The 22,523-nt window shown below is 49.0% G+C and overlaps 2 protein-coding genes across 4 annotated transcripts; both read left to right on the top strand.

The window, feature by feature from the left end:
- Nucleotides 1–4,798, top strand: commd2 (COMM domain containing 2). 2 transcript variants are annotated; one of them, XM_061824167.1, is made up of 6 exons: nucleotides 5–183; nucleotides 1,281–1,358; nucleotides 2,122–2,204; nucleotides 3,434–3,508; nucleotides 3,594–3,692; nucleotides 3,845–4,798. In XM_061824167.1, exons 1-6 carry the CDS (start codon nucleotides 117–119, stop codon nucleotides 4,052–4,054), a joined length of 612 nt encoding a protein of 203 aa, XP_061680151.1. In that variant the 5' UTR covers nucleotides 5–116; the 3' UTR covers nucleotides 4,055–4,798. The 2 variants fall into 2 exon arrangements, with proteins under 2 accessions (XP_061680153.1, XP_061680151.1); XM_061824169.1 differs by lacking the exon at nucleotides 1,281–1,358 and having other exon boundaries at nucleotides 1–183.
- Nucleotides 4,799–5,213: 415 nt separating this feature from the next.
- On the top strand, nucleotides 5,214–22,052 carry trappc8 (trafficking protein particle complex subunit 8). Of its 2 annotated transcripts, XM_061825140.1 has the most exons (30): nucleotides 5,215–5,648; nucleotides 6,821–7,057; nucleotides 7,892–7,975; nucleotides 9,124–9,213; nucleotides 9,295–9,469; nucleotides 10,728–10,884; nucleotides 11,174–11,264; nucleotides 11,510–11,712; nucleotides 12,273–12,388; nucleotides 12,504–12,654; nucleotides 12,939–13,039; nucleotides 13,171–13,276; nucleotides 13,336–13,467; nucleotides 14,093–14,317; nucleotides 15,299–15,404; nucleotides 15,470–15,664; nucleotides 15,823–15,965; nucleotides 16,187–16,261; nucleotides 16,981–17,083; nucleotides 17,155–17,312; nucleotides 17,395–17,825; nucleotides 18,500–18,650; nucleotides 18,723–18,819; nucleotides 19,379–19,447; nucleotides 19,528–19,586; nucleotides 20,402–20,602; nucleotides 20,778–20,879; nucleotides 20,977–21,116; nucleotides 21,197–21,286; nucleotides 21,356–22,052. In XM_061825140.1, exons 1-30 carry the CDS (start codon nucleotides 5,492–5,494, stop codon nucleotides 21,609–21,611), a joined length of 4,401 nt encoding a protein of 1,466 aa, XP_061681124.1. In that variant the 5' UTR covers nucleotides 5,215–5,491; the 3' UTR covers nucleotides 21,612–22,052. The 2 variants fall into 2 exon arrangements, with proteins under 2 accessions (XP_061681125.1, XP_061681124.1); XM_061825141.1 differs by lacking the exon at nucleotides 7,892–7,975 and having other exon boundaries at nucleotides 5,214–5,648.
- Nucleotides 22,053–22,523: the final 471 nt, after the last annotated feature.

Here is a 22,523-nt window from a genome sequence, read left to right as displayed (position 1 = left end):
TGAAGCCAATCAAACAAGAAGAAGAAGAAGAAGAAGACTCAACTCGTTGGTGCCACTTCCGCGTTGAGGAAAATTTTGGGATTTGTGGACGCTCAAAGTTGCACTTGGGAGCAGAAATGCTGCTGGTTTTATCCGAAGAACATAAAGAACACCTCACCTTCCTCAGCAAAGTTGACGCGGCAGGTAAAAAATAAGCGCAGCAAATTCATTGTTTTTGTTCCACCGTGGCTGTCACCGGGGGTGACTTAAGATGAGGAGGACGAGCGCAAAACGACACAAGTTTAATTCATAATAACTGTAAAAACCATCACAAATCATGTAGTCCTCAGGCCTAGAGGAATTTTTCTCTCCCCTTTGCCTTCATGTGGCCATTTTGGCTGGTCTGTACTGTTTAGTTGCTCTATTTTCATTCATTATTTGTTACACACATTAAACCTGGAAACACAACACAAAAATAGTAACATTCAAATAAACAAATACTATTAAAAAAAAAAAAGAAAGGAAAGCAAGTGCAATGGACGAAGATAATCAGCGCATTAAATGTTTCTGTCAGTCCGGACCTACGCGGAAATTAGAAACTTGCCGGCGTTCAATAAAATGTAAACATTAGAAGATTTTAAACATTTGTGTAAAGTGTTCGACTATCACTTCTTGTTAGTAACACTCATGCATTAAAAAAAAAAAAAAAAAAAATCTTTTAAACCTTTATATTACATTTCCAATGCAGAGCTTCCATAATGGAGTAATAGTATTTGCAGTATTATTGCTAACTTTCAGTGTTTCTCCAGCAAGCAGAGGGAGCTTTCGTTTGGATAACGTTTAATAACGCTGATGTAAGGCAAATTCACTTGGCAATTTTCTGAACAAAATGTACAAGTAATTCACCTTTTTAAATCTCGTTCATTTCTCCTATGAAATGCAGTATTAGGAGTATATTTACATGAAATTGCTGTCATGGCCAAAAGTGTGTCATGATGTCATCTGTTGTAAAACATATAAAAACAAACATTTACAAAATGTTGAGTAAAGCAGTTTTACCTAAAATTGTCCAATTTGATCCTGTAATTGACGTTTTCATGAGTTTCAATTGAGCCAAAAGGAGCAATTTGGTGTTGATTTGGTTAAAGTTGCAAGTGACAAAACGGGGGCAAAATTCTCATCTTTTTGGGGTTCCAAAAGAATGAAGTGAGGTGGGCCCAAAATGGCTGCACGGAGCCCACAAAAACTCTTGATGAACGCAGTCACTGAAGACAGTTTTTGCGCTTGTCTGGTCCTGCCAGTGGTTGGAGAGTTTGGCCGCATCGCTCTGGAGTTTCTGAGGAGAGGAATCAGCCCCAAAGTCTACGACGGAGCCGCCAGTAAGACATTTCGTCCTCGCTCTTGAACTCAAGGACGACGGCACGAACACCGAGCGTTTTTTTTTTTGTTTGTTTTTTCTCTGTTGTCGGTTGAATGGCGAGCGCTGCGAGGACACAACTGACAGCACGACGTCAAAAGACGTGCGACGAGGTGAAAAATAAAGGCGGAGTGGATGTCTTTTGCGGAGATCGGCGAATTTTCACATAAAATGCACATTCTCGTCCAACGCCGATACAGCGATCACGTCAGTGTAAAGTCGAAATAGCTCAAAACTTGGAGGCAAAAAGCGAATCCCGAGTCAAATTGTGGTGACTCTTCTTCGTGTGTATCTCGTGACTGCATTGCACAGTACCGCCACCCAGTGGTCAAGGCGGCCGCAGCAGAAGGAAAACCTGTCAAGACTTTCTAAACACTTGCAAACATTTTTCCACATCAACGAATGGTAATGCACAGCAACATGCGCATTTCTTTTTTTAATGCGAGATTGAAAGTTTCAGGCTAGGGAATGTTTATCTTTTTGTGTGTGTCTGTCAAAATCCTGCAGTATAAAGAATTTTGTGTGATTTGTCTTGGGGGTGGGGGGGCAAATCCTCAATGCTGCAATAAGTGAACAGTGTTATAGCGGGGGTACACTGAAAAAGCAAAAAGTTGTAATAACAATATTCATGCTGAGCCTTCTGCGCTGCGGATTAGTTTTCTGTTGTTGTTGTTGTTGTTGTTGATTTCAAAGGCGAAAGGTGATCTGTTGCTGTGTGTTGCCAGGGAAGCTGTCGGTTCCCGTGGAAACGGTGCAGCACGGCGTGGAGGCCCTCATGTACCTCGTCAGCCAGAGCTCCAAGCACATGGTCGCCGCCGCCGCCGCCGCCGGCAACTTTTGTTTTCCTCGGGAATTGGCAGGAATCGACTTTTGCTTTTGTCACACGTGAAATCCAAACAGCAAAAGCGAGACGGGGTCAGAACTTCCGATGGCAAACAAAATGGTTTGTGTACAGATTGCCAACCAAGAAACGTGCCTTGCTCGAGTTGAGCGTCTATCCAACTCCTGAATTCTTGTTTTTCTCCACATTGCAACGTATTTTCTCCAGCGGTTCCACGTACTGTAGATATAAATGTGGCAGTACCTCCATTCCATTGATGAGCATCTGTAGTTCTGAAACGCCTCCTCGGAAAAATATTGTCTCTAGTTATGAAGGAAAATTCAGGATGCAAAAATAAGCACTGAATTCGTAGTCCACCAAATGTAAACAGCCTTTTTCTTGGTTTGTGTAGCCCGATAGAAGCGCTCTCCTATTGGCTATCGCCGTAGCATCTCATTGGCTAAGAGCGACGTGAATCTTTACCCGTGATGCTTTTCGTTTCACCGCATCACGTTGTCGCACGTTGGTAAAGTACAATTTTTGTAGTTGTTTTTTGCAAGTTTTCTTCGCCGTGTGTTTGCAGACTGTTTTCACTCGGCTGTTAAACGTTTGCCGCCTCCTCCTCCGTCCCCCGTGATGCTTTTCGCTTCATTTTTATTATTCTTTACATTGTGTACATCGAATGCTCATTTTTGGCAAGGAGCGGGGAGTTGGAACGGATTAGGCTCTCTACATGTAAAAAGCGCTTCTACTTATGAAGCGTTCACGTTACGAAATGACTTCCGGAACAAAGTCATTTTGTATGTAGAGGTACCGCTGTTTGGTTCTGTTGGGGCGGAGGTGCCTAAACGTGCTCGTAATTGACGTGACGTGACGTGCCGAGGATGACCTCCTTATCTTTATCTTCCACTAAAAAGCTGCGCTGATGTCGAATCCAAAGCGACGCAGCGCCGCCATCTCCAGGGATCTGTTAGTCATTACATCGCTTTCCAGTTTCACACACGCGAGCTGGGTTGCCAAATATATTTGTCCGTATCAGTAAAGCCATTTTTGAAAGATTGACTGCAGGAATGTGACTATTTTGTATCGTACAAAAAGTTTTGAATTATGACGTTGATGTCCCCAAATTCCCACGCAAATGTTCCAAAATTGCCCATCTCGGAAATGTCACCTCGCCGTTTCTGTGTGTGTGTGTGCGTGCGTGTGTGTGTGTGTAGTTGTCCGAGGTGGACTTTGTTGACTCGCTGTTGACTTTGGAATTTGGTGACGAACACAACCAGAGCCTCCTCCAGGTGATGATGGATTTCATTTTTGTTTTCAACATTATAGAGATTGTGTTGGGATGTGGTTAACCCGAACAATTTTTTTTGGTGGCAGATGTACCTGCAGCATCGCAGCGAGATCCGCGCCATCTTGAGTCTGGTGCCCCCGAGCTTGCCCGCTTACCACAACCTGGAGTGGAGGTTGGACGTCCAGGTGTGCGCTTGCCGCCATCTTTGTGTGCGTGAGCGTAGTGTGTCTGTCGACCTTTTGTGTGTGGCTGTGCATCTTTTTTGCATGCGTGTACTTCCATTTGTGTTCTAACGTGACGCTGATGCCCCCCCCGCACCCATACCCATCGCTCGCAGTTGGCCAGTCGCGCCCTCCGCCGGCAGGCGGTGCCCGCGTTGACCACCAAGCTGCATCTGACGCACGGGCCCGGTTCTGGAACGGATGTGCGCGGCCGGGTCCTCCGCTTGGACCTGGGCACCCTCCTGCATCTCATCTCCATCCTGGAGGGGGCGCTCAGGGCCTCGAAGAGCACCCACGCTCGACGCATCCTCCGGAACATCAAATAGAAAGTCGGACCCCTCCCGTACGGATTTTTCGGGGCTGTTGCTGAATAAGATTGCGATGACCGATTCGTCTGTTGGTCGGTTCATTTCAAAATACACAATGAATAAACTATTTTTTTTTTTGGTCCCTTACAACAACAAAAGATATGGATTGAAGGCAGACCATCTGACCGTTTTACCAATACTTGATTTCTCCTTAAGTGTAAAATGTTGCAACAGAGAAAATCCTGTCAGATTTTTTTGTTTCTTTGTTTGATTATCGTTGTCTTGTCTCGTGGAGGGAAAAAAATTGGCCATTTTTTTGCCGCGGTCGGGCCCGGATAAGGACACTCAAAAGTTGCCCGTTTTTGTACTTTTTTTAATGTGTATGACAGAAAATGTTACTTAAAACCTGCTTGTACACTTTTTAATTTCTTGTAATTGACCGACGGTCACTTTTTCTTTTGTCGTTGTTGGAAGTTGGCACCGTGTTGCAGTTTCAACTGCTAAAAACGATAAAACGGGCCACTTGGCGTGTTTACGTTTTCAGAAGAAAACGAGAACGTCCTCAAAGTTGCACGATTATCATTTAAAACGCCTTCCGCTCGCGATGGAAGCAAGTTTTCCGTTTCAGGGGTCAGGAGGCTTTTTAGCATGACTTCGTTCGAGTTGAAGGATTTTTAGTATTTTGTGCATCATGTTTTTTTTTTTTTTTTAAATTGTGAGTCATGTGAATATCTAGAATACAATAAATGAATCAATACCGGAGGGATGGGTGCAGTTTTTCACGATGGCACGTTGAGGATTTCATGCTCAGGTTTCACTGCAAAATCTTTTAATGTATTTCGTGTGGGGAAAAAAAAACACTTCTTACTTAATTTTCAGTAACTCAAAAATATCTCCAAGATCTTAAGTCTACTTCCACCGGTTTTGACTGTGCCCAGCGATTGGCTGGCGACCAGTTGAGGGTGTGCCCCGCTTCCTGCCCGGTCGACAGCCGGGATGGGCTCCAGTACTCCCGCGAGCCTCGTGAGGATAAGCGGCTCTGAAAATGGATGTAAAAATGTTGAAATGAATCATGAAATCAAAAGAAATATATCGGACGGTTATGAAATAGTTGATGACACGTGAAACGATTGCTCTATTTAATTTTAATTTTGCCGCGTCTTCGGGTATTTGCGGTTTGTGTTCAGGCACGTCCCGGGACAGCCGCTCCTGTAAGTCACATGACTGTCAAGCCGCCTGGCAAACCGGAAAAGAGCCGCCGAGCCAACAAGGCCGCCGACGACCCGAGCCACCCGAGTCCTCCTCCGCAGCCCGCACAGACAGCAGCGCTTCGTCTTTACGATGTGACGGCCGCCGCCGACCTCCGCCTTCCGACCGCCGAGCCCCGAACCGGCCGCCGACGTCCGCTCAGCAGCCGCTCGGTGCCGCCGGATCCCTCCGTGACTCGGCCCCGCCATGGCGCAGTGCGTGCAGTCCGTCCAGGAGTTCGTCCAGGACTCGTTCGTGCCGATGGTGGCCGCGCTGTGCAGCGACGAGGCGGAGAGGCTCATCGGCAAAAACAAGCTCGACTTCGCCGAGCTGCTCAGGCCTTTCTGCCGGCTCACTTCCGAAGGTACGAGCGACGCGGCGACGCGCCCCGGCCCGTTAGCACAGCGGCGCGGCTAGCTTGTGTGACACCTGCCGGGGGCGGCTCGGTCGCACCTGCCCGGGTTTGCCGACACCTCGGCGGCGCCGCCGTTAGCCGATGAGCTAACAGGCCCGCGCTTGAAGTGCCTTCAGGAAGTTGTCGTTCTTAACGCCGACCTACCGCAAAACCGGCTCCTTCGCCGAGTTAGCCTCTGAAACTTTGACTTGGCGAAGTCCTCGACGCTCGACTGGTCCTTCGGCCTTCTTTGTTGAGCTGACTTCACGTTGGTTTGGTTGGAAGAACGCTCTCAAGTTAGGTTGTACCTGACTAAAGACTTCTGCGGCGATGTAGCAAAAAGCCAAACGTACTGGCGGACTTCTTCAAATAGTCTCTCACTGAGCTGAAGCTGGGTGAGATTTCCAGAGATGGTTCGGAGTGCAGGATTTTGCTTTCCACAGCCAGGGGTACGGTGTCCAGACAGTGTTTTGGGGTTTTATGTTCAAATCCGGTGAGACTTTTCGGGGAAGGCTTTGACATTAAGATGTCAAGTTACTTTTTCAAACTAGTGTCTTGTTGTCCACGCAGTGGTTCATGCGAGGCTTTTACAAGGCCGAGGGTTTCATGCTGTAGTTTCAAATCAGGATCTCAAGACTGGTTCAGGGTTTGTAAATTGAGTATCAAGTCAGGGTAAGCTTTTAAAGTTGGCTACAAGACATGCTTAGGGCTTTGTGTTGGGATTGTATATTAGGGTTTTGTACCTACTTAGTTTCACGTGTCATGGTGTCAAATTACGATTTCGACTCATTTGAGCGTTTCAAAGTAAAGTTTTAAGACGTTCAAAGCTTCACATTGCAGATTTGATGGTCTGAATCCTGGATTCGGGTTTCAAATTAGTTTTAAACAAGGGTCAAAATTTTAAAGTCTGTTATAAAGCCGGCTGGGTTTCAAGTCCAAGGGTTCAACGGTTCAAAACCAGTGTAAAGGTTTCAAAGAGGAGCTGTAAAAGTACCACTTACAAGACTAGGAAAGGGTTCCAGAGCAGGGTGCCAAGTCAAAGTTGAAGGTTTCCTATGTCTGATCATCGACACGATACAATCAGTGTCTTATTGGTTCACCTTTGTGAACCCTGAGCTAATGCTAACGGTGTTTCCATTCAGGTCAGCTGCGGGACCCCAACAACCAGCTTCAGATGGTGAAGAACCTCCGTATCTCCGTCACCAAGTTGGTGCCGGGCGCCGCCTCGCGATCGTCGGTCGCCGCCGGGCCGCCGGCCGCCGTCGCTCTCAGCTCCGGGCAGCGCCGCCGGCTGGACCACGTGGTGCTGTCGTGTCAGCCGCAGGAAGGCGCCGTCTCCGCCGCTGTCGCCGTGGGAGACTACGACCTCACCGTCAATGGTAGGTTTAGCTCCGTTTTCGCACTCGTCGTTAGCCGTCATCGAGCTCCGCTTCTGTGGTGATTGTCATACTGTTCATCTTTGTCTCGGTGGGGTAACAAGCCAAAGATAAAACACATGTGTTGGGGTTTCAATGACTGGATGGAGAATTCAAGAAGACATGGGTAGGTAAAGGGGTCGAGGTTCCAGCTAGGCTAACGGACAAATGTTCAATTTTCAAACCAGGATTCGGCTTTTCAATAAAAGGTGAGATTTCAAATTGGGGTTTTGAAATAGTGTCAAAACAGGTTAAGAGATTTAAACAAGGATTAGGGTTTCAACTCGTACTTGGAGATTAAAATAAGGGTCCAAGCGACAATTAGGGTTTTAAACAAACTTTAAGGTTTCAATTTGGGGTTTCAAGTTACAGATAGGTCCCGGGTCTACAGTTGGGTTTCAATTTAATTTAATTTAATATTTCAAAGGAGGCTTTCAAGACTGTGTTAGGGTTCCAAAATAGGATTTATTTTTTTTTTCTTCTTTATTTGGGGCTATCAACCCTGGGTTTGGATTTGAAACAATGATTTTGGGTTTTTAAGCAGAGTTTCAAGTTAGGGTTTGCGTTTTAGATTAGGCTTTCATGCCGGGGTTAGTGTCCTTAATTTGGGTTTCAAACAACGGTTGAGCTCCAAAGTAGGCTTAGGTTTTAATGTCGTCTGACTTTTAAACCAGGTCATTTCTGTATTTATTCATTTTGACAGCAGGGTTTGAACTACGGGTTGTGGTTTGAGTGTCGCTGTCGGGCTGGTTTCCTTTGGCCACTAACACCTTGGGGGTCTCTGCTTCCACCTGTCAGATGAAGCTCTTAAATCTAGCGCCCCCTGGTTCAGTTCGTGGAGAGACACGCTGACAGAGGTGTGCACCTCCAAGCTCTTCTCAGGTACCCCGTCGTGTGTGTGGCTTAGATGTAGACTTGCTCCTCTAACTTCCTTTCCTGGTGGTCTTGGTGGTCCTGGTGGTTCTGCTCTTCCTGCTCCCGTCACCTTCTTGTAGCTTAGAAGCTCATGTTCTCTTAGTTCACACGTAGTGCTTCACTCGCAGGTCCATCAGGTGGTTTGTGTTTAGTGGGTGAGTAGACGACAGATCACATCACAGATGCTCGGGATCGTCACAAACGGCGACGATGATCAACATTTTTTGCTTTACTTTGTGTCACTCGCTTTCCACGCAATTGGTTGTCTAACCTTCCAGATCCATCTCTGCTAAAATCTTCTCCTCAAATCCCATCAAGATCCGTGAGATCTCATCCCAGGTTCTCGATCCTCTTCAACGCAAGAATTTCTCAGATCTTGATTCTGCTTTCAAGGTCATCCTGGACCGAGATCCTCATCTTCTTCTAAAATCCTCCCTTTTTGCCAGCTTTTGCTCCTTCAAAGATTCAGATAAAATAATCTCTGGAGGCCCTTCAAAACCATCTTCATCTAAGATTTTCTCCTTTGGTACTATTCCCAATTCCATTCCTCCTGTTCTCCCAGATCTTTGTCTTCCAAATATTTTCTCTGAGCTCTGAAGACCCTTCAACATCCTCCTCTTCTCTTAAAGTCTGTCTTTCCAAGATGAGAGTCTCTGATGATCCCAAGAACATTTGAGATCCAGTAAACACTTTCCCAAGATTCTATTCCACCTCAGATATCTTTCTTTCAAGATCCCCGTTGGTCAAGATGATCCCGTCCCAAAAATCGATATTCTCTTCAGATCACCTCAAGATGTTTCACTCTCCCATTTGATATTCTTCCAATACTTTGTAGACCTTTTTAATCCAATGCTGTTATCGCCAGTTGTCCTCATCTCTTTTCGGTTCATTCCCAAACATCAAAAGATCCGTTTCTCCCAAATCCTCATCCAGTATCATCTCTCTCTCTCTCTCTCTCTCTCTCTCTCTCTCTCTCTCTCTCTCTCTCTAGTTTAAAAAAAAAAAAAAAAAAAACTCTTCCAAGATGAAGATAGAACACCAGAGCAGGTGTGAGGCGTTGGAGGACGTCACGGAGTGTCCCATTTGTCACTCTTGCTTTGTTTCTGTCTGCCTAGCAACCACGCCCTGGTTCGAGGCTTACAGGGAAAGCTTCCTCCAGTCCATGCCGGCCTCCGACCACGAGTTCCTCAACCACTACCTGGCCTGTATCCTTGTCATCTTTGTTCCATGCGACCGGTGCGTTCGTGCCGGCTGAGTTTCCTTGATTGGGCGTTTTACCGCGTCAGGCCTGCTCGTGGTGTCGTCGGCCGAGGCGGTCCCGGTGGAACAGTTCGTCAAGCTGTCGCAGGAACAGCACCGCGTCCAGCACAGCGGAGACTACGCCACGCCCAAGTGGTTCATCCCCAACACGCTCAAGTACTATGTCCTGCTGCACGACGTCAGCCAAGGCGAAGAGCAACGGTAATGCCGCCATCAGACGGCGCGCCATGTTGTCAGAAATGGTGCAGATTGAACCCAGTGTTACTTCACTCAGAATCAGTTTCATTGGTCAAGTGTGTAAAAACACAAATCAATTTTTCACCAGCAATGGATGCTGCCCTGGTACGACATTCAGAACAACGAGAGACATTTGTGTTTATATGAACTCTTGCATAGAAGTCAGTCACCCGGAACAAAAAATGAAAACATTTTCAGTCGACTTTACACCGACTTTATCGCCCAGATCGTATTGGGTGATGATTATCATTTTATGCTGATTGGCTTCAATGTCATAATTCGCCGATCTGATCGATGATCTCATCGATCAGCTCCGCAAAATGCATTCACCCCGCAAGACGAGGAGAACGCAAGTGGATCGCGCCGACTGCATTATAAGAACAATGGGGAGGGAAAAAAACCGTGCGGCTGGTCAGGATTGGAGAGGACGTTCGTGTAGGACTCGCTTGAGGTATTTTCACGTACTTGTAATGTGCAAGCAGGCAGCAAAACTTGTAGCATAGCAAGCTAGTGCTAGCACTAATAGTTAGACGTAATCGTGCCGGCATTCTGTCGAATCAGGTTCTGGCTGAAGTAATTTAATTACAGTACTCATTATTTGTGTCAAGTTTTAATGTTGGTTGGAGCTGACTAAAGCAGCGATTTCCACCCTTTGTGGAGCCAAGGAACATATTTTACAGTTTAAAAAAAAATCAATAATCTCCTGGCACACCTACAAACCAAAGGTGGATCCATTAATTACACTATGTACTTCATTTGTTCTATGTGTCAAAAAAAAACGTTAGGTGTGTTGACAAGAAGTGTATTTTTTTTGAACAATTAGGAACAGGTTATTTAAATAGACAATATTTTAAACTCACTGACAAAAATCCTGATCCTGTAAAGTCATTGTCAGTGATTATATGACTAAGTATTAGTTTAACGAGTCAGGGGAAATTAAGAAGCTCCACGCAAAACTACAATCTTTAAGCGTTCACATTTCAAGGTAAATGTTTGTATTCATAAAGGAAAACAGCAGATATAGACCCCGCTATTTTTGTTCAGCCGCCTTTTGATGGAGTCCAGGCGGCGCAGACCCGGAAGCAAATGTTTGCAAAAGTCGTCCGGCCACGTGACTTTTTTTTTTTTTTTTTTTTTTTGCACGACGGGCGTTCGGGAGTAGCGTTGCTGGAGCTGATTTCCGTTAGCCGTTGAAATGTTGACGCCGCCGCGCTGGTCGCAGGGCCGAGGCGGCGTACGAGGACATGAAGCAGAGGTACGGGCCTCAGGGCTGCCATCTGCTGAAGATCAATTCCCGCACGGTCCCTGCCGAGCAGAACGAGGAGATTCCGGACCCGTGGACTCAGTACCTGCACAGGAACCACCCGCACGTAAGCCAGGTCAGTCCGTTGTCTGCCGCACGTCTTTTACATCAGTGGCTCTCGACTACTGGCTCGTTTTGGGGGCGCCGCAGACGGGCAATAAAAAAAAAATTCCAGGGACTCCTTTGGACTAACAAAGTGTTCAGGGTCCCAGCGGTGTCCAATCAAGTTCTGCGCAGTGGCGTGAGAATAAATTGAACGCTCGTTAGTGAGAGGAGAGCCCCCACCGCCCGCGATAATCTGCTGAGAGGCGTATTTGCTAACGTGCTGGCAAACGCTGCATTGTATCATCTTTATCTGTTTGCAGGCTCAAGACGACGACGAGGATCCTGTCGTGAGCGCTTCCGCTGAAGAAAACTGCGTCAGTCCAGCAGAGGATCGTCATCCAGCAGACTCTGGTCACGTTCTGTTTTTGAAAGCTGTTCTCGAAATGAAAGTTTTCAGCACAGAATGAGAACAAAAGAGGCAAAGCTATGGAAGAGTATCAAATGCTCACGGGGAGGAGGGGTAAAACTATGGAAGATCCAGTAGATAAATCTCGTTTGTTTCAGCCCTTCAAGAAGCCCAAAGTCAATTTTTCCCTTTTTCAAGTTGGAACTGCCTGCAAGGAGAGGTCATGTCGTGACTTTGGTTCTCCCCTCAGGCGGGGAAGCCGACCGTCTAGACGTCAACAAGGACCCCGCGAAAGCCAAGAAGAGCGCGGCGGAGGCGGAGACCCCGACGGGGGTCCGGGGGGCCTGTCTGACCCTCACCGACCGCGACCGCATCCGCCAATTCGTTCAGGAGTTCGCGTTCAGAGGTCTGCTGCCTCACATCGAGAAGAACATCAGGCAGCTCAACGATCAGGTGCTGGCCGCGGTCGGCCGTCTCGGGACCCTCGCTCACGGCTCCTAGGCCGTCTTCCTCGTCATTTGCTCGATAGGAGTTGCGACAAAGCGGACTGGATTGCAGCTAGGATGCCAGATAGCCTCCCGAAAGGGTCCGTGGCCCAAAAAGTTTGGGAACTGCTGGTTCAAGGCAATTTAGGTTAGTCTGTTAGTGGCCTCTATCGGGAGAGTTTGGACTCTGTCCGACTCTCACGGCTCATGTCAAAGCTTGACATGTCTGACCGTACTTAAATTTGTTGACAAAATATGGACGGGGTGAGGGAACATCGATATGGGCCACGTCAGAGTCATCAAGGAAAGAAAGATTGGCGGGTCACGCAAGACGGCAGGACCGCAAAGTTGCTTTGAGTGTTTTCAAACTGGAGACAAAATTGTCCCCCCCCCAAAAAAAAGACGTTTTGTTCGTACGCATCGTCGTCGGCATCTTTCCCCCACTTCCTGTTTGGCGTGTCGACCCTCCCCCCACGCACACACCTTCTTCCTCCCGTCACTCAAAGGTGTCTTCCTGTCCGTGTGCAGCTGGTGTCCAGAAAAGGTTTGAGCCGTTCTCTGTTCACGGCCACCAAGAAGTGGTTCGGCGGCGGAAAAGCACCCGAAAAGAGCCCAAGTGAGCCCAAGAGCACCGGCGGCCTCCTGTAAGCTCGCCGCTGCGACCGAGATCTGGCGCAGACTCGCCTTTGCTTTTGTACTTTTTTTTTTTTTTTTTTTAAATTTGCTCTTTGTATATTTTCTTTGTCTTTGTCACGCCAGCTACTCCCCGGAAGCCCCGGAGCTGCAGATCAGGAAGATGGCCGACTTGTGCTTCCTGGTGCAGCACTACGAGCTGGCCTACAGCTGCTACCACACGGCCAAGAAGGACTTCCTGTCGGACCAGGCCATGCTGTACGCCGCCGGCGCCCTGGTGAGCGCCCCAACAACAACAACAACAACAGCGAGCGAGCAGATGTGCGCTTTTGGCACCAGCAACACGAAGCGCGGTTGCTGGTGACGTCATCAACGGGCATTTTTTCCAAAAAGCGGCCCACGACTTTAAAGCCTGCTAAAAATAAACGAGGTGTTATCATTTTGGCATTGTCTTTGCGTGCGACGAGAAAGCTACCGCTACCCAGTGGAAAAGGCAAAGGGCGGGGGGCATCTGGAGGCTTCCTCATACGCGACCAGCGTTGTTCTTTCTCGTCCGTCTAGGAAATGGCCGCAGTGTCTGCGTTCCTCCAGGCCGGAGCCGCGAGGCCGTACCCCGCCCACTACATGGACACGGCCATCCAGACCTACAGAGACGTCTGCAGGTAGACCGTCAACGCCGGACCGGGTCGCGGTCGGGAACCGAGGCGTCGCTGTACTCCCATGATTTGAAAGTCATTTGACCGCAACACCCCTTGCAAGCGGGATGACGGCTCTTGTGGCGTCTCCCGGACAGGAACTCGGTGCTGGCCGAGCGCTGCGCCCTCCTCAGCGCCGAGATACTGAAGAGTCAGGGGAAATACTCTGAAGCTGCCGCACTTCTCATCAAAATGACCAGCGAGGTGAGGACTGCTCAAACGCTGACATCTGAGCTTCTTACGTGGGCGCTTTCCGTTTTCAGGACTCGGACCTGCGCAGCGCTCTGCTGTTGGAGCAGGCGGCGCACTGCTTCATTAACATGCGAGCTCGCATGCTGCGCAAGTTTGCCTTCCACATGATCCTGGCGGGCCACCGCTTCAGCAAAGCGGGTCAGGTGAGCCAGCGGAACTAAACGTCGCCAATTCTACCTTTTACAACTTACCGTTTGTTCATTGTTCAAGCCGCTTATCCTCACAAGGAGCGTTGGAGCCTATCCCAGCTAACTTTGGGGCTAAAGGAGGACGACAGGGTGGGGCAAATAAAGCAATTGAGAACAATATTTAATCAAATAAAATTTCATGATGCGATTCAAACATAGGTTTTATTGATAGAATGTGGTTGCGCAAGTGTTCACACCCTCTTCTTACTGGGGGGTGTGACCCGTTCAATCAAAGTCCTGTTAAATGGGACTCTTTAGACCTGACACCATTTGAAGTGCCTCCCCTTAAACTCCACCCGTGGATTTTAAAATGTTCCCCGAGGCTTTTCCGGGCCTGCTTCTGCTTTCTCGCCGTTTCTTCCACTTTAACGAAGAGCCCAATTCCATCTGATGAAAGTCCCCCATCTTATCTACCTGCTGTTAAAAAAAAAAAAAAAAATTCAAAATATTTTTAGGATAAAGTCCTACAGGTTGGAGAAAGTTTTGGAATTGTTTATCTTCTCATCTCATTTGAATACGGATGTTTGATGACCCAATGCGACTTATTCCCGGTGGTTCTGACTTGCTGTTTTCCGTGCAGAAGAGCCACGCGCTGCGCTGCTACTGCCAGGCCATGCAGGTGTACAAGGGCAGGTCGTGGTCCCTGGCCGAGGACCACATCAACTTCACCATCGGCCGGCAGTCCTTCACGCTGGGCCAGCCCGAGAAGGCCGTGCAGGCCTTCAAGCAGATCCTGACCAACGACAGTCGGCAGACGGCTACCCAGCAGGGCGCCTTCCTCAGGGAGTACCTCTACGTTTACAAGGTGACCTCAACTCGCAAATTGCTAAAGCTTGCTTTGTTGGCAATATGAGCAATTAATCACGTAAGAGCGACTGGGCTCTTGGTCGTAGTTTTAAAAAAAAGAACATTTACTGAATAATCCAAGTCTCGTATATTTGCTAAAAAGAACATGACTGGCAAAGCTGGTGTTTAACACACAAATTCACAAATCTTAGACCGATGCATAACGAGTGCACATAAAAGCCAAGTAAAGAGCAACCTTCAGCTTGACTAATTTGCAATGACAGAACTGTAGTTAAGTTTGCTGAGGATAAAGAATATTGTTATATTATCTGGCTATGTGATGATGTGACGTTTAGCTTCAAATATTCTTATTGAACCGTGACGACGACATTACACCGGTGCCATCCATTAGCATTTCTACGGCATCTTGCATTGTTTGATAGCTAAGTTGAGCTAAGCGGACTTGAAGCAACGTGATTGTTTGTTTTAAATGGTAAATGGGCTGCACTTGCATAAATACAAAAGTGAAGGTAAGCTTGAGCCAGGAGTGGCGAAAAGCTTGACGCGAATAAATGAAAATGAACAAATGGTCCTCGTGTCAGCTGAAAGGCCTCTTTACACTCCCGCGCCCGCATTGCATCGCATTATCTGCGCCGCGGTCGACTCGTACACGGCACGAGTTGTGAGTGTGTGTAGAAGGAAGGCGATCATCTCTTGTGATTGGTCCGTTTTAGTCACATGTTGTGACGACGTCGTCTGCTTTCCCTTTGGTTCATCAATACCTCAAACTTGAAAATACAAAAGATGGAGGAGGGAGGTGTGCAAATGTGTGCATCAATCATTTCAATTGTGAGCCGTCTTCCATTGCAGTTTCCCACCTGGAAGGTGGCGGAATTTCAAAATATATCGGGTTATTTTTTTTTTTTTTCTTTTAATGAGCGCTAGTCAGTATCGATACCAATGAGCGTTGACAGACGGACGCTCGCGGCGTGTCTTCCAGACGGTGATCAGCCGGAGTGGATTGAGTCTGCCTCACCTGCCGCTGCCGTTTATCCAAAGCGCCGCCACGAGGGTCTACTTCGGACACGAGCGCCGCCTGGCCGAGGGTAACGCGCCGGCACCCGTCGGCCCGACTCCGGCGGGTTCTGATCAGGGGCGCTGGCGTTCGCAGGTGAGAAGCAGGCCGCCACCCACGTGTCGCTGGACCAAGAGTACGAGGCGGAGCAGGCGTCCATGTGGCGCGAGCTGGAGGAGCAGCTGGTGGCCGCCGCCAACCGAGGGGGGGCGCCCGCTAACTTCCAGCCCAGCCAGTGCTACCTCAACAGCCAGACGGACAACTTGCGCCACCCGCTGGCTGTCGTGGAAGGTACGAGTCCCGTCGGTTACCTGACGAACGCGGCAAGTTTACTTTATTGTGGGGGTGGTTGCGGAACGTAAGCTTAACCTGGAAAGGGGAGGGGCCAATCTCCCAGCCTATGATGTAGCGGACCTGACGGAACTGGCCGAAACGGTGCTGGTGTGCAGAACCCGTGCTGGTGGAGGTGATGTTCAGGAACCCTCTAAAGGTTCCTCTGGCTCTCTCCCGCCTCTCGCTGCTCTGGAAGTTCGCACGCGACGGCCACGACGCCGAGGACCTCGTCGACAAGCGCGACGCTTTGGAGCGCGAGGTCGGTGTTCGCGCGACAGTTTGTTTAGTGCTGATGTCATTTGGGTGTTTGCGATTGTTGACTTGGGGTTTCTCTGTTGGAATGTGCTCGTTTGTCAGTGTGCTGATTGCGCTTGAACTTTTTGGGGCATCCTTTTGCGTTTGTGTTTTTGTTGTTTACGCATTTGTTATGCTATTTTTTTGGTATAGGTGTTTGTGTTATTTTTGCGCTTGCCTTTGCAGACGACGCAGAGCGACGAGGTGGTCACCACCGAGACCATCCTGGACTTCCACTTGGCTCCCGAGGAAACGAAAATGGTGAGTTGGCAGCATTAGCATTTTATGATAGATAATATAGGGTCAAGATTTTTTGCAAGTTGTTTTTCCAAATGTCCTTTTTAAAGAAGCCTATTCTTTGACATTGGAAAAAATAATTGGACCTCCTGAAATTTGGCTCAGAAATGAGTCCCCATCGTTAGCCTTAGTGTTCCCTCTTACGTAGGGAGGGGGGTGCAGAGAGTGAGTTTACAGCAGTTGATACTAGCATTAGCACCTAAGTTGCAAAAATAGCAGCTAACAGCTGACCAAAATGACACTCATTCTTTGTCAGAAATGGATTCAATCACAACGTATCTTTTTAGGTGGGTGGGTGTGTATTTTTTTTATGGCAACAGACCAGGCACGTTCTGCCTCGCAGGTTTTGCGTTCCATCTTTGAATAAATCAGATTTCAAAAGTCTCTTGCTAAAGCTAACAGTTTGCTGTGGTGACCCCTCCTGCGCATGTGCAGCACTGGAAAGACTTTATCCACCACTGCACTTGTGTGCCAGGCCAGTAGGGGGCGGATAAACGTCAGGAAAGGAGATGGGGAAGAAAAACAAAGCTTCATAAAATGAACGCCTCTGTCATCGTCATCGTCTGTCTTGAACATAGTCTGTTAGTGTCTTGCATGTAATATTTGCGCTCTTGAGCATAACAATCCTTTTTGTCCGCGTCTTTCAATTTCTCCACCATGATCTTTGGGACGTTTTAACTCAGGCTCGGCTCAGGCTGCTGCCGCACAGAACGGGCTGTCTGAGTATCACGGGCGTGGTCTACAAGCTGGCCGCCGCATCCTCGCCAGAGACGCCGGACGACGACGGTAACGTGAGCGCGCGGCACCGTGCGTCGTCCGCTATTCGCCTGACGGTGGGCGCGCCGCTCCTCTCGCAGGGCTGCAGAAGGCGGAGACCGTGGTCGTCGACGGTAAACAGGACTTGAAGATCCGAGGACCGCGACTCAATCACACCAAAGAGGACAAAATGTTTGTGCGCTACGGACCCGACCGGCGCCTGGAGCCCATCATCACGCCGCCGATGCCCCTCATGGAGGTAATTCTTTTGGCACATCTAGACGGACAAACGGGCTTATGAACCAGCCAGCGTGACAGACGCACACTTTTGTGCACATCAGGTGTTTTTCCTCCAGTTCCCCACAGCGCTGCTGTGTGGCGAGATCCGGAAGGCGTACGTGGAGTTCTGCAACGTGAGCGGCGTGTCCCTGTGCGGCCTGCGCGTGGCGTCCACTCACCCGGACTTCTTCACGTTCGGCAGCCCGTCGGCCAGCACGCCGCTCACGCCGCTCAGCCCCGCCTCGGCCGAGAACTGCTCGGCCTACAAAACGCTGGCCGCGGCGCCCGGGTCCGGAGCCGCCTGCGAGACGCCGGTGTCGGCGGCCGACTTTGGGCCCGCGTCCAACGTGGTGGACATCCCCGTCGGCGGCATGCTGCTGCCGGGACAGTCCACGCAGCTTCCCCTGTGGCTGCGAGGACCTGACCAGGAAGGAGTCCATGAGATCAACTTCCTCTTCTACTATGAGAGCCCCGAGAAAGGAACCAAGATCAGGTAGAAGTTGCACGTTGGCATTTGTACACAGGAAGTCATTTCATTCCCGGAAATTGACTCCACGTCATCTCTTTCTGACCGCACTCGAATTATTCATTTCACGCGTTTCCTCCGATGTTCCCCATGGCTCTGTCCTGTGTCCTTTTCTGTTTTTAATCTTCCTCCACTCTTTCCATCTTCCCAAACCAGTCGAAAATGGACAAGACCCGACTAGTCTATATTGCACTTGGCAGGACTGTGTGCATCATCTGATATTTGTCTGACCCCAATTAGTTTTGCGCTTGAAATCATCGACTTGACGCCCTTCTCCACTTTTCCTTCTGTGTTCCCCTCAGCTCGGTCCTCGGTCCTATTCTTCGGGCCCAGATTGGACTAAAATGGCCACAACCTGACTAGGATTAGAGCAGATTCCATTGAACTTGACCAGACTAAATCGACCAAATTGTGCCCTTCCTCCCTTTTTCCAGGGTGTCCCCCAAGGTTCTATCCTCGGTCCTCATTTGAGGCAATCTGCCACCAATTTAAAATTGTATTACCACATTAAAATCACCATTCCAAAATGCAACACTTTTAGCTGGCTTAGTTATTATATTTGGTTTGCTTTTTTTTGCTTTTGCACTGTATCGATCCAAAATGTCATGAGGCCGAGATCCCACGTCGCTCTTCTTCCTCAGCCACCGGGTTGTTCGTCACTCCGTTTTCATCTGCGCCAGTCGCTCTCTCAGCATTCAGGCGTCGGCCCGGTTCAGCGCCGTACCCCCTCAGCGAGGACCCGACCAGGACGGCGGCACGCTGGTCTTCGTGGACGTGGAGAACATCAACACGGTGAGTGTCCCGCCACGGTCCGGTCCGGTCCGGTCCGGTCCGGTCTCGATACGTCTGCCTTTCGCCTCCCAGAGTGAGGCTGGCGTGCGCGAATTCCACGTTGTCCAAGTGTCCAGCAGCAGTCGGCACTGGAGCCTCAACAAGTGCATCAATCCAGCCAAGGAGAAAGGTACTGAACTGAAGCCGACTGAGATGCGGTGGGATGAGCGGGCCAAAATCTCTCCCGAGAGATCTCATTGGCAGTTGTTGAAAATCGCTCGAGGGGGGACCGTGTGGCACGCAGGCCTCGCTCGCTTTGAGCAGGTTTTTTTTTTTTTTTTTTTTTTTCCCTCCTCCATCTTAATCAATGGTATCACCATTTAAAGTCAGTTCACTCGTTATATTTGTCCGTTATTTACATTTTTGCATATCTGAAAGATACATGAAAGTAAGGAAACTGCAAAAACAGGAATTTAAGATTTTTTTCACTGCGTGCTACACGTTCATATGCAGATGCAGATGTGGATGCTTCCAATACGAGCTATAAAGAAATTGACGCGTTTGTACAAGTGTATTTTACCAAAGCAACTCTTTCTCGTCATATCTCGTCTCTACGGTGCCTCGGTAAAGGTGAAAAACGAATTGCTCTAGTTCCAGGTTTTGTTCGACTTTGGTGGGTTCAAGAGGTCTTCGCTGGCTTTTTTTTTTTTTTTTTTTTTTGACTTTGCGTTTGTGTTTTTGCCCTTCAGACTGTAAAGTGAGCAGCAGAGAACGAGCCAAGCTTTGTTTCAGAGCCAGGCCGTGCAGACCTCCGCAAGGTGCGCCGCCGCCGCCGCGTTCGTCATCATCGACACGAGTCTTTTCGATCATTGACCGCCTCTTCTGTTTCTTTTTGAAGCGACCTCAGACAGCGCCGAAACTTTCACCTTCGCGGACGTCAACCTGGGCAATGAGCGGGTATGCTGAGCGGCCATCTTGTAGTGCACATAAACTTTTCGACGCCAACGTATGTTTTGGGGGGGGGGGGGGGGGGATACACAGTTGAAGAGAGAAAAATTTAAAAAAAAAAGTTTTTAGTTTTACATCCTCCCACATGCATTCAACAGTTAAACTCTCAAAAAAAATTGACACGTGTGTAGTGATAAATAAAAAGACTTTCTTGTGCATTTCTCCAAATAAGTATTTTATCCCTCCTAGTTCATGTTTACTGTAAAAGTGACACAATCGGAAGAGGACAGCGCACACCGAAAAACACGCCATGTTTTGAACCATTTTGCTCAAACGCGATTTTGTTGCACTCGTAGCCGCTAGTGACAAAAGTATTTTATCCTCGTCGTAAAATGTGCCGCAGGCTTTACGGAGCTTGAAAAAGGGTTCGGGTTGTCGTCCGGAAAATATGGCAAACGTGTATTTAAACTGCGAAATGATCATTTCCTCCAACCAGAGAGGCTCAAATTGGAAATAAAACGGCACTAGTAAGCATTTTAATCTTGCCTGCACTTAAATACATGAAAATCTCAAGGTTATTGTACCTTTAAAGTTTGAAAACAAAGTGATTAAAGATTGATTGGCAACTACTTGGAAACTACTACACAAGACGGAGACCAGCAAGAGAATCCGCAAAATGGTTGACGTAGCGGGCAAAAACCCACAAACAAAATGGCCGCTTCAAAATGTGCAAATGATGAACTGCGATATTGCGGAGGAACGCTGTGAACCCCATCATCATCATCATCATCGTCATCATCACAGCGTTGTTGATGTGGTTGCAGATCGTCAGTTCGGCCACGCCGTGCGGCGACTTCTTCTTCCGATGCCGCCGCGCGTCCGAGCGCCGGCGAGGCGAGGCGGGCCCGTCGGGGTCGAGGACGCCGTCCTCCTCCAGGAACCCGAGCGGGGACGCGAGCAAAGACCCGCTCCACGTGGTCGACGGCTGCGACCGGCTGGACCTCAACATCATCGTCATCTGGAAGGTGAACTTTCACGTGCACCTACTGGAACTGGAACTGGGAGAGCCGCCATTTTGGGCTGATTTGGTGAAGGCCGACTGAAAATTGACTCCTCCCCAATCCGCGGCAATATGAGTGAATTAACGGGCGCGTCTTAGTGATGTCGGCGCGCAAATGTTAACGTGTTGGGCTCGTGCAGGCGTACGTGGTGGAGGACAACAAGCAGCTGATCCTGGAGGGCCAACTTCACGTGGCGCTGCAGGCCGTCGGCGAGGAAGCGACTTCCCCGGCCCCCAAACAGGTGACGTCGCTTCGAAATTTGAACTCGGGGCCCTCTCAAGTCTTTCCTGCTCCGATTTTCCAAAGTCGCACGCTGACGAGTTCGTTTGTGTGGTCAGGAAGCTCAAGAGATGGGCCTGCTCAAGTTCAAGTCGGATCCGCCTCCTCCCGCCGCGCCGCCGTCCGCGCAACTGGCGCAACTCGTCAAGAGCAACCTGCGCTACTCGGAGACGCACGCGCACGACTTCAAGCGCGACAGGTCAAAGGGCGCACACACACACGCGCGCGCGCACTTTGTGTGAATGAATGCGGTCGTAAACGTTGTTTTCCTGTGCGTAGCATTTGTGTGGTTCCAGTTTGTTTGGTTTTGTCCAACTGCTGCTGGACTGACGTGGACGTCACCGTAGACCTCAGATACAAAAGCGGCAGGTCAGCAACTTTTTCCTCCACTTGTTCACAAACACACACACTAATCTCCTGTGCCTGCTTCGTCGTCAGTTCCGAGTCTGGCGAAGGCGCTCGTGGCTTCGCTTGGGTCGGCCAGAGTCACTACAAGCTCGCCCTTTGCCCTCGCGAGACGCGTCGACTTGAGCTGCGAGCCTGCTTCCTCGCGCCCGGCGTCTACAACATTAATACGCACGCCGTAAGCGCCGCCCCCGCCCGACGTAAACGAGATGAAGACGCGGCCCGGGCGGAAGTCGCTCAGCGCGGCGCCGGGCCGGCCCTCGTCGTCATCACTGACGGCAACCAATGAGACGACAGCAGAAAGGAAGAAGAACCGCGCGGAACAAGAAGGAAGTCGCGGCTGCTTGTCGAACGACGACGACAAGCCAAAATGCGAACGGTGTGCCCGTGTGTGTGTGTGTGTGTAAGTGAGGCGCCTTTTCGATGGCGGCGTTCCTGTCTGGCTCTGCCAAGTTGTAAAGTGAAAAAAAAAAACACTCTGGCGCGAGAAAACAAAACCTGCGCCACGTCTTAAGTGTGCGACGCGCCCAAACGGGGCCCCGACCTTCGACCGCCGCTCGTGTCCGAGCGGCCCAAACTCACAAAGAAGGCGGTGCTGACGGAGCACGCGATCAGAGTTTTGTTTTTAAAGTTCCCAAAACGACAATGGCGGTGTGACGCCGCCTCCCGTGTTTATGGTGTACTATATTTATAACATATCATGTACATAGGAAATAAACAACTAATTCTCCGCCAGGAGTCTTTTTGCTTTTAGTTCTCCGCTTTAGGACAATTTAAACAACGTGAAAGACCAACAAAATGAATCGCATCTCACTGTGTCATGGTGCACTTATTGCAGATTTAATGCAATTTATAGGTGAGTCATAAAGTTGCACAGCCCTGTTTTTTTTTTTTTTTTTTTAAAACCATTTTTCCTTGCCTTTCTGATTTGAATGTGGGAGGAGCGACTCATGTAAGATGAAAGGGCCTCAAGAGCAAAGGCAAAACCTCACAGAAAGTCACAAATACAATCTCAGCTCAACACAAAATGTCCAGCTAATACAAGTAAAGAGCAACGTTTAGCTTGATTTCCTCCCTCCAGACTACTGCAGCTAAACAATTTCAAATTTGGGGAAGGTTCTGCCAGCCTACGAAATCATTGTGGGGCACAGTCCCAATATTGAAATGAAATCAATTGATTATGCCACATCCTCATTTGCAC

This window comes from Syngnathoides biaculeatus, chromosome 7 (assembly GCF_019802595.1).
Source record: "Syngnathoides biaculeatus isolate LvHL_M chromosome 7, ASM1980259v1, whole genome shotgun sequence".
Lineage (NCBI taxonomy): Eukaryota > Metazoa > Chordata > Actinopteri > Syngnathiformes > Syngnathidae > Syngnathoides > Syngnathoides biaculeatus.
This window is presented reverse-complemented; position numbering and strand designations above follow the sequence as displayed.